General features: G+C 35.4%; 1 protein-coding gene across 1 annotated transcript in view; it reads left to right on the top strand.

Annotated features, from left to right (window-relative positions):
* LOC117408542 (nuclear factor NF-kappa-B p105 subunit-like) overlaps positions 1–12089 on the top strand; it is a 39096-nt gene that overhangs the window by 14918 nt on the left and 12089 nt on the right. The window contains exons 6-13 of the mRNA XM_034013617.3: positions 1148–1296; positions 1560–1723; positions 3689–3847; positions 8508–8612; positions 10058–10149; positions 10490–10628; positions 10960–11085; positions 11440–11538. Of these exons, the coding sequence (XP_033869508.3) occupies positions 1148–1296; positions 1560–1723; positions 3689–3847; positions 8508–8612; positions 10058–10149; positions 10490–10628; positions 10960–11085; positions 11440–11538 (1033 nt within the window). The remainder of the gene's footprint in view (positions 1–1147; positions 1297–1559; positions 1724–3688; positions 3848–8507; positions 8613–10057; positions 10150–10489; positions 10629–10959; positions 11086–11439; positions 11539–12089) is intronic.

The raw sequence follows: 12089 nt of genomic DNA on the forward strand, positions 1-12089 counted from the left end.
GGCCAGAGCCTTCACAGGGTTTCCGTAGTAGTTATCCTGGGACCCTCTCTAAACACAGCAAGCTTTCGCTCAGCGCCCGTCTCTATGGCTACGGGGCTGTGCAGTAGCCTCGAACTTTGCCGCTCTTGCCTTCTCAAACAGGCGACAGCTCCCTGGAGTATTGTTTTGTTGAAGGTGTATTGATTAGACATTAAAACAAAACAATACTCCATAAAATGTATATTTTCTTATTGTTTGTTACTGTAAAGATATCAAGCTATTCATTTCTCCACAAGCCCAGTAGTTTTTATTTCATTAAGTGAAGCTGTGTGGTGGTAGATTAAGTAATCTCTTGAGTTTAGTTTTTTTTTTTTTCATTGTAGTTGTAATAATAAATAAGATTCATGTCTCTCGTGTTGTGACTGACCAGTGGGATTTATTTATTGATCTTTTTTTTTTTTCTTCTGGATATTAAAGACACTTCATATCGTAGAAACAATTTGAGGTGGTGACTATTTGCAGGGTTATATGGCTACTGTTTTTAAGGTCACATGACTTTTTCCATTTCTGCTGTACAGAGACAGAATATTTTTCTTAATGACTGGTAAACAGCTCTTTTATCTGATTCTCTTAATTAAATGTTGTCCAGTAAAAAAAATAGTCCTTTGACTGTCAAGGTCAGATATAACAGATAAGTATGTGCATGCCTACTGTAGGTAATAAACACAAACCTAATGAAATAGATATACAAACCAAGCAGCAAAATCAGCATATAAAAATGAAGAGTAAGAAAAAATGATTAAATAAAAAGATAATGCAGTGAAAAAACTTGGAAAGATTTACAAATTCTACAAATGTACATTTGAGAAACCGAAGGAAGGAAATAAATTCATTGCATTAATGCCTAATAAACTACACTCTACTGTACAGTTTTTCTTTTAGTGACATTGTGAGCTAACTATTCCACAATGTATAGGTCATCAAAAAATACAAGAATTCCAGCATTATAACTTGAGACTTTAATGAATGCAACTTTTTCTGTGTGAAAACATACAGTAGTCTTGACTGCCAAGACCAATAAAAATGCTGACCTTTTCAATAATAAATAACTTCTACTGTTCCTTATGTTGGGATGTTTATTGTTTACAATGTCTAATATCCCCATTAGATATGCAACTATCAGGGACCAGCAAAGATCGTTGTTCAGCTCGTGACCCATTCAAAAGAAGTACACCTGCATGCGCACAGCCTGGTTGGAAAGCAGTGTGACAAAGGCATATGTGTGGCTGACCTGCAACCCAAAGATACAAGCATGAGGTGAGCAATTGTAAACCTCCGGGAGGGCCTGCTGACCAGGTTTTGAGAGTCCCCTGTATTCCCGTAATGACACCGCTGACATTTTTGTCTGGGAATTTTATACATACAAAGACTGAATCCTTTTTTTTATTTCATTTTTTGTGAAGCATTAAATTTAATGGCCCAGAATATCTGTGAGATTTTAATAAACGCTGCAAAATATAATTTGTTAAATGTCATAGATCCCCTCACAGACAGACAACAATTACTTTCCTGTCTCCTAGTTTTCCAAACTTGGGTATTCTTCATGTCACTAAAAAGAACGTTAGCAAGACCTTGGAGGACAGAATGACTGAAGCGTACAGACTGGGCTACAACTACGGCATCTCTATTCACCCAGAAATAAATTGTTTACCGACTGAGGGGCGGGTACCAAGAGAACTCACAGGTAAGGATTGGAAACACTTAAAGAAACTTACATTGAATGGCAAACGTTCAGACACAGCCTTTTTCAGTGTTGAAGACATTGAAAATACTTTTAATCTAAATATTTGTCATTAAATTTATGAAGTTTCTTTTTAGTATTTCATAATTTTAGCTCTATTGGGAATTTTGTAGTTATTGATGAAGCATTGGACAGGCCAGTTTTTGCATTATACTGTGTGGAAATCATGGGTGTTCTTTATAACTTTCATAACCCTGGTGTATTTAAAGAAACAAAAGCAAACGTTAAATGTCATGCCACCTAATTTTATTATGTTTTCAGTCTATAAGCTTAATGATGGAACATCTTTCATGGATAAACCAACAGGGCTTGCAGAGTTTGCATTTTCAGTTTTTCTGCTTTGCATATATACTTAATGAAAAACAAATGGACACAGAAGCATAAGTAGTGTGTTTCCCCTGCCAAACAACTAGTAATGTGACTTCTTTGAGACTTCTTTATAGTATTATCTTTGGTGCTTTGCCAACTGCTAAGAAAACTACTTGAACCCATCCTTATTGTTTTGCCAACTATGAAAATAATAGAACAATACAAAAAACTATTTTTTTGAATGAATGGCATAACCAGAAATCTGTCATTGGATAATGACATATTGTAATGTATTTCCTGAAATATGGGTGTTTGAAATATGCCAACAAAATGTACATGTGGTAACTTGTCAGGCATTTACTAACAACAGTTACTAACAATAGTTTTATGATCAAGTGAAGCTGCATTCCCTTCATTTTTCAGGGTGATCAACGTAGAGCAGGGTTTCTACATTCCACAATCCAGAGACTAGAGTGATCTACTGCAAGTGAAAGAAAAGTAGTTTTTTAGTCTGTTGGCATAAGCAGCATTATCAGCAATTATCTCAATTCCATTTTTAGGTTCTTTGCTTGTTGTTTTTATACTTAACCCTTTCAGTCCTGGTGGAACCTCAAGGTGCCGCCTTATCTTAGCACCTTACAGTGTGTTAACATATGCTGTTGGAAATCACTTGGAACCTTACGGGACTCCTAGGTCTCTCCCGTGATTGTAATATCCTTTTTAGCTTTAGATAACTGTCAAAAACACCAACTGTACAATTATTGTTAATGATTCCAAAAAATGTAAGACTAAACAAATAATCTATCACAATAATCAATTATTGCGATAGATTATTTGTTTAGTCTTACGTTTTTTTTAAAATTATTATCGATAATCGTACAGCTGGTGTTTTTGACAGTCATCTAAAGCTAGAAAGGGTATTGCCAAGATTTTTTGGGGGGTTGATTGCAATCATGGGAGGGAACAGTGGTAAGGCTTCATTTTGAAAAGCCAACAAGCAAAAAACAGAATGTGTGTGAATGAGTAAAAACTACTCGCTGTACTAGGGAGAACATCTCAGATAATGGAATTAAGATAATTGTGATTATATCCAGCCGGTAATGAATAACAGGTCAGAATAATATATTTTTTACAAATATTTATCCCCTACCTCACACTGGGACCTGGGAGTCTTGTAAGGTTCGAAGTGATTTCCGACAGCATAGGTTAACACACTGTAGGGCGCTAAGATAAGGAATTGAATTGGAATTGAGATAATTGCTGATAATGCTGCTTATGCCAACAGACTGAAAAACGACTTTTCTTACACTTGCAGTAGATCACTCTAGTCTCTGGATTTTTGAATGTGGAGACCCTGCTCTACCTTGATCACCCAGACACTATCTTTACAGTAATCTCTTTGGTTAGGTAGGTTGCATTCCCGATTGCACACAGATCCAGGCAGTTATCCTCAACAGAAGAAAAGGGGCACCAATCTTAATGTTACTAAAGAGGCTATTCACTCCTGTTACAATTACAGAGTTTGGAAACCCATGTACTGTGTTCTGAATTCCCAAAGGCATGTTAGAAAATGGTAATTAATCAAGTTCCCTGTTCTAGATCACCAGAGAAGCCTCATCGCTAATGCTGCCATCAGTCAGGCCAAGGACATGGATCTCAGTGTGGTTCAGCTGATGTTCACAGCGTTCCTGCCTGACAGTGATGGTGGATACACAAGGCGGCTGGACCCCGTCATTTCAGACCCCATTTTTGACAGCAGTAAGTACTAGGGATTCAAGTCAGTAAATGTATGAGAATCTATGAGCATGAGTGTGTCAGTTTGTAATACTCTTTTTAACTTTATTTAACATACCCAGATTCCTTCAATTGTGGAACGCCTGGAGGGGCTTGGGCCAGTGCTAGTACAATTAACAACATTCCCGTGCATCAAAATGCACATTCAAGGGAGATTTAGATGTGACGGTGCACAACAAAAAAAATGTTTTTACTTACTAGCAAGATGTAAATCATTGACCTAAGGTTTTGGCTCACACTGCGATATCTGTTGCATTGCACACAAATTATTGTATTGCACGCACAAATGTTATTAAATTTGTTTTCATCGGTATGCCAAAATAGCGTGTGGTATATATTTAAAGTGCACACCAAAATAACCTGAATTGGACGCAATTACAGTGTGTGTACAAAAAAATAAAGTTACACATGGGGGCTGTCTTCCAGTGAAAACCTAAAGAATGAGCTGAACTGTCCGAAATGGTTGTTAAACATTTTAAAATCAATCTGGAAATTACAAGCAGTATATCAACCAGTATTGTTTATTATCTATACATCTTCAGCCCCAAACCCATGAAATCTCAAGAAGTATATTAATCAATATCATATGTACATCATTATCCACATGACATACTACTTCAATAAAAGTCGGATCTGTTTTTTTTGTCACTACTCTGAAACCATAATTTTGGAGATGATCACTAAACATGAAACTGTATTGTCACTATATTTTATAAAACCTTGCAGCTGCATGGTATACAAACAGCATAAACAAGTTACAACTTGACAACATCTTTGAATTTTAGTCAACTGCATACAAACCTGCAGCCAGGGGTTTGTAAACAAAAAGGTATTGGATTATAGTTAAGAAAGAGGGATAGCATGCTTGTTTCTAGATGTTCCTAATGTACTGTCCTTGATTTGACTTACATATATGCTTCAAGTTCTCAGCTACTTGTTGGTTTTTATGCCTTATTGTTGATGTTGGTAACCTTTGCCTGGCCATGATTTAACATCATCTTCAGGTTTAAACAATACCAGTGGTGGGCCAGCTAATCTGAACAGGAGCAATAAGCGCTAGTTTTTTGGCATTTTGCTGTTTTGGGTTGTGAAAAAAAACTAGACATTTTATTACTCATAGATGTTACATCCTAAAATATATCGTTATACAGAACACTTTAGTTATTCAATTCATGTTATGTACATGCAACACAAAATAAGTTGTTTCAGCATTTTTTTTTAATCTTACGGTTCATACGGTTGCTAACTGTATAATTTTTGCCTGGCAGACAAAGGTACCAGATTTGTGGTACGGCACAAATTAACCCCTGCTTGCAGTAAAATCAGCCACGAGCAGCAGTAATTGGACCACATAAGCACAGCATGTTATGGTTCAGGGAAATCTTCTTTTGGTGTGAAGTTGTTATGCACAACAAAAGGCCAACCAATAGAATGTTAGCAGAAGCTAGGAAGGTGGTTGCCATAACAACCAGTAGCAGCACTCAGTCAGGGTCAGATAAAATGTTTGCAGAGTTTAACAAATTTGGCGGTTCCAGTATTTTATGACTGCTTGCTGTTTACCTAATATGACTGACAGCGGTGGCTCCAGGGTCTACCCTTAGTTTATGGTCCCTAATATCATAGCATCGAATCCCACTGTTGAAAAATATTTTAATGCAAAATTAGTTATAGTAGTTACTTACAGCCTTTCTTTGAAAATTAATTCATTTAAGGAATCATACACCTTTTACCAGACACATTTTTTTTTATGAACTTCATATTACATTGTATCAATTCTGACGGTTGCTATGCTGAGTAACTAAAAAAATCAAACCACATTAAATTACGTAGTTACAAAGACATAAAAGGGAATCTTACTAGAAACATACAACAAATAATTACAATTAATATTTTTTTTTTTTTTTTTTTTATTAAGGCTCGCAAGTCTTGACTATCAATAACTAAACTGTTGCATCTCGAACCTTTTAAATTCATCAGGTGTAAATGTGAAATACAGTATTCGTTTACAAGTGTTTTTCTTTATGTTGCAGTGCTTGCTGTGTGTTGGTAACACAGAGTTGAACATTAACAAGGGAATGTTTTTCACAATTGTATAATATCAGATCAGATAATGTTATTTTACATGTTTTGCTGCACATAAGTTAATAGGTGGTTAACACTGTACTCTGAAGCCTGCTGAAAAACCACAACACTTCTTTTTGTATTCATTGCTCCTCCTCAAAGCACATCTGGAGGCTTAATAACCTTTAAACAAGTGATTTAAAAGAAATCTTAACATTATTATCGGTGGTAAAGTGTTGGTGTTGTCTTTAAAATGCTTTTGTCCCTTTTGACATGGTGCTGGTCTCAAGGTCGCTCTTATGCTATGAAAAAACTTGACAGCTTTTGCAAGAATGTTAACCAGTGTTTAGAAAAATGTGTGTGTACTGTGATGTAAAAAGTACAGTTTATGTTTGCTTAAATGAGAATATGCCCAAGAGTATTTCTAAGACAACTCTAACAACAGAACTGGGTAAACCCATCTAGGACAAATAATGCAATTTGTTAAGCTAAATCCCTGCTGTGTTGGCCAGCCAGACTTAAGCAGTATAAATTAGGAGAACTGTTTTACAAAGTCTCCTGCTGTGAAGATCAGCTAGGCTTGACTTTGTTAAACAAATTCAATTTTTTATCAGATTAAGTGCCAAGCTTCAAACATATTTTGTTTACATCTCTTGAAACTGATAACAGGACCATGTAAATTTCTTGCCAGACTTTGCACCAAGTCTGCGAATGGATATTCAATACCAAATTTGGTCAAAATGGTGTCATACCGCCAATCTTATAAAAACAGTATTCTTGTGAACTCTTAAATTTACAAACATTAAAAATGTAGGGTTTTAAGTCTTACTTAAATCACCAAAATGAAGTAATTTGTCATTCTGGAAAGGGATTAAAATCTAATGAATTCCTTAGAATGGTAATTGTGGCACTTACAAGATTTATTTTGGTACTGCATTGTGTGAAAACACATCAGGAAAATAGAAATGTGATTATTGAGTAAAAATTAATAACTTAGGAAAAGTATGCTAAAGTATGCTAAAATACACAAAGAAGTAAACAAGAATACAGAAGTTACTTAACCCTGTCCGACATCATCAAAAAGATGTCAAACTCAGGTCCCTAGTCGTTTTTTCTCCGGAAAAAGCAGAGAAAAGCTTTCAATGGCAGAGAGAGGCCGAGAGAAGCCGAAAAAAACCAAACAAGGCGGATCTGAGCAATACGCATAGTCCCTTCACCACAGACCTAACACGGACATAAACAAACAAGATAACTGCTTCCACATCCAGCACTCAAAGAAAATCACGGACATTTGCCAAGCTTTTTGAGATGTTATAATAATAAAATAATGACTTGGATAGCATTATTGAGGTGTTTGGTGATAAAACGAGTGATCAGGAGATGATTTATCAGTATGCACTACTATGAAGAAACATGTGATAAATACAGCAAACAAGGAGTGTGGCAGGGCTGGAGATGCAGTACCGAGTGTCCTGTTGATATGCAGTGCCTTTTAAACCTGTTTTACTGTGAATAAAATTACTTTTGAAAAGCGTGTGTAAAATAAACTGCTTGTGTGAAAATAAATTGGACCTGATGCGCCTGACAGGTGCTGAATAAATGGACCGCAAAGGGTTAAACCAGTTCGATTTGGCGCTGCTGTAGCCTGTAACAGGAAGAGGAAACCACTTGGTGTGTGGTTCTGTTGCATTGTGGGACATGGAGTTCTGAAGAAAAAAACATTTTATTTTTTTCAAAATACTTTAACTGTGAAGATGTATACAGTAATTCTTCATTGTGAGACTTTCAACTTTCTTCACATATAAGGACTGGCAACTAAATAACTTATGAATTTCCATGGTGCATAACAAAATTATATGATTAATTCTGTTTAAATTGAGTATGAAGTAATATTAACCTGTGTTGAATTACATGATCGAATATGAATGCATTGTTAAATGTTGAATATATTTAGAATCTTAATTACAACTGAATATATGGTTAATTTGTCTTGAACATACTTAGTATAATACTTGATACATTGAAAACAAATTACAACAATCTAATACAATCTGTTACATTTTTGTTGTAACTTGAAATCTTTGTTGTTGTATGTTGAAACAATGATATATAATCATTGAATTGAATCAGTTGAATATTGTCTAAACCTTAAATAATATGCCAAATGAATCAGTCATAATTATAGCCAGAATTCAATGATTACTGTAAAATATACATTCATATGTTCAGTGTAACTTTTGATTACACTTGAATATGAGTGAAGTGTTGATGGTAAGATAGAAGGTATTGTGGTAACACCCTAGATCATTTATAGTAAAGTATTGTTTATACATAGCTAAAGGCGTGTCTTGAGAAGGTATCCAAATACATGTTTGTCTCGAGATCGCTTCAGGATTTATGTTACAATTACATTATCATAACATCTATCACCACAGTACTAAAAACTGAAAAATGTAAGGCCAAGGTTTATATGCTTTTTAGCGGGGTGGGACTTGACAATTGCCTTTACGATAGATTTTAAAAACCTGTATATTGATGTTTTTTGGTTTGTTCTCCATCACAGAAGCCCCAAATGCCTCTAATTTAAAGATTGTAAGGATGGACCGCACAGCTGGCTGCGTTACTGGGGGTGAAGAGGTCTATCTCCTTTGTGATAAGGTTCAGAAAGGTAAGCATACTCCTCGTTTTTAAAAATGGCTGATCATGTTTCAATAAATGCTGTTGACAATGATGTCTAAGCAGACACTGGGGGTATTAGTTCAGTTGATACTAAACACTTGTGTAGGAATACTGATACCAAAGATGAATACCAAGTATGCCATCATGTCTCTTCAGTTTTTACCAATACACTTCAGAATTGACTTTAAACTATGTAACTTTGGCCCTTCTTACTTGAGTAAGCCACTGTTCTCTTATGTTGTGGCTCTACCTTCCGTTCTGCTGATGATACAGATAGCTTGTTGGCAGAGCAGCTATACTGTTTAAAATCTTTTGTTAGCAAGTGCTGCTAGTTTCTGTGCCCCTTGTCTGTGAAACTTGGTGACTGTCAGTTGATGATTTGAATAGTTTGTCTTTGTGATAAAACATTCCCTCCGGAGGTGTTAATTATTTGATATGTGGAACTCCCTGTGATGTGTATACACGAGGGATGCTATATCAGTGTTTTGGTATGGTGTAGCATACAGCCTGGGGGACAATTTAGGCAGCAGAATCCTCAAGAACCTTGTCAAACAGAATTGAAGGCTGTACATAAATGTAACCGAAGGAGAAGTGATGGCAAGCCTGAGTTTTAGTAGACTGTTTACAATGCAAAACAAAGGAATATCTCTACCATGTGCTGCACTGAAACCAAACTAGTATTGAAAAAACTCACAATTTACCTGTAAATTAGAAATATTGAAATCAAAATGTAGATCTTTGTATTGCTGTTTAAATGTCTCCTGGTTTCCAAAGTCTTTGTTTAAATGTGTAATAATGTCAAAAAGTATGGTGGTGGATAACTTTGGTTTACCCTTTCACTGATCTTTTGTGAGCACTATACTGTGCATGAAACTGGTTTGCGGGAGAACTAGAAAGAACTAGAAACATTTGGCACGGGAGCAAAGAAGGAGCCGTTAAAAGATCTGTTTAAACCTGAACAAAATTTCAGATTATAGAAATTGCACAAGAGCCATAAAGGGGTAAACAGTGGCTAGCTTCCACCTTTTAGATTTTTTTCTTACAGCACAACTTATTAAAAGGTAAGATTTGAAAACAATCAGAATTGCCAACAGGAATAAAATGTTCACCTGCAGTCTGCTTCGTCAGCTACGAATAAGGAAGTACTGTACATGGCCCTGGGGTTCATGTTCATGGGATTTTCCCAGTACTATGGAACATTCTACATACAACAATGGTGTATTAAGCTATTTTGGGGATTGCATTGGCGTCATTTGAATTCTGTCACACACAGTACTGTACTGCTGAAAATATAATAAAAACAACAAAATAGCTGTGCTCCTGTCAAAACTGTACCTCTGAATGACAACAAAATAAAAAAATATACAAAAATAATTGTTTTAAATAAAGTAATTTTTTTCCCTAAACATGCAATACTGCTCATTTTCCTAACAGATGACATCCAGGTTCGGTTCTATGAGGAGGATGAAACAGGAGGATACTGGGAAGCTTTTGGAGATTTTTCGCCAACAGATGTGCACAGACAGGTCCGTCCTGTACAGAAAGGCAAAAAAAAATGTAGTTGCTTGTAGCCAAAGCAAGCTTTCCAGATGTAATACTATTTGAAGAGCCTGTATATTTTAGTTCTAAAAGCAATGGATTTAGCAAGTACAAACATGTAATCATCTAATGCCTTATTCGGTGCTTTGTTGTCAGCTTGACTTGAGTTTTTAAAGTTGAACTATTGAAGCATTGAATCTGTTTGAATTGTCTTTCATTTGACAGTCACAAAAGACATCCTTGTGAATTGTATTAATAATTCATTTATTTTTCATTTTTTGTGGGGAAAAAAAGATGACTCTAACAAAATAACATTTTATCTTCCAGTTTGCTATAGTCTTTAAGACTCCAAAGTACCGAGACCTCAACCTGCAAAAACCAACCTCTGTGTTTGTCCAGCTGAAAAGAAAGTCTGACAATGAGACAAGTGAACCCAAGCCCTTCACTTACCATCCACAGGTTATAGGTAATTGTATTGTTATCTTTCACATTCTTACAGAATATGGTAAATATAAAAAAGAGAAATCGGTACAGTAGAGCCTGTCGTATCCAAATTAATTGGTTCCAGGGGTCCATCAGATATGTAAAAATATTTTATCAGAGGAGTCAAAACTTCTGACAACTTCTGTACATAACAGATCAACACACAAACGTTAGCAGCTTTGTCTTCCTTTCATTTAAAAAATGTGAATGTACTGATTTGAATGATTCAATTGAATTACATTTTTATTGCTGTAAACACACGTATTTACATTTTGTTGTGTAGAAGATGAGTATGTGTCTTTCTTTGTGCACAGATAAGGAGGAGGTCCAGAGGAAGCGTCAGAAGACACTGCCCAGCTTTCCGGATTATGGTGCTGGAGCTGGTGGAGGGGGAGGAGGGATGTATGGTGGGGCAGGAGGGGCTCCTGGAACAGGAGGGGGTAAGCAGATACAAATCGGGCACTTTCTCTTCATTCAAACATAAGAAATTCAAAACCAATAAAATCCAATTGTTTATTCTTTGAAAACTGAATATGGTTTTGTTCTTTTCTTCCGTGCACCTTTATTCAGACTAACTTGTCCAGTGTGATTATAGTGACAGTCTGTATGCTGGTCCTTGTCTTTTAAGGCTGCTGAATTTTCCAGTGCTGTAGTAGTGTCATAGACATGAGCAGTACATTGTTGTATTGTGAATAAGTACTTTAACAAACAGGTTATTACAGTTTTGTTGATTTTCTGTAAAGTGCATATTTAATATGTAAAGGTACTTCACATAACATGTTTTTCTCTTATAGCTGGATTTAATTACCAAGGATACCCAAACTATAATAATTTTGGAAGCCGCTATCCATATTCTGGTGGTCCCAGCAGCTCCGGTGCTGGAATGAAACATGGTAAAAAAAATAAATAAAAATAAAATGAAAGTTATTTTATATGTGAGAAGTCATTTGGTTTGTACTTGTTTAAATTCTTTCAGCACTAAGCAACATTACAAGACTCCCCCAGGATAACTAAATAAACAGTTGCAGTGTGTTATACTAAAAAATACATAGATGTACATATTGGTATATTAAATTTAATTAATCTAGTTAAAAACATGAAAATGTATTTACTTTCTATTCACTTGCTTTCATTAACACTTGGACACATTGCTAGAGGAGAACATTTAGTACTCCATTTATAATAAATAGTCTAATTGTGGATAGATGGTTACATGTTAATCCTAAAAATTAAATAAAACTAAATGAACCACTAGAGATTCTCCTTCATGATAATTTATAAATAATGTAATAATATTAATCATTTTAATAATCATAATAATTATCATAATATAATTCCCTGTCTTTTGACCTACTGTGCCAAAATGTTGGGTATTGTGTGTTTCCATGTTTTCCAGTACATTCTCTTTGTGGTGAGTTTAAAATGATGACTTGTATATACCTCA

The sequence above is a fragment of the Acipenser ruthenus genome, chromosome 2, assembly GCF_902713425.1.
Source record: "Acipenser ruthenus chromosome 2, fAciRut3.2 maternal haplotype, whole genome shotgun sequence".
NCBI classification, from domain to species: domain Eukaryota; kingdom Metazoa; phylum Chordata; class Actinopteri; order Acipenseriformes; family Acipenseridae; genus Acipenser; species Acipenser ruthenus.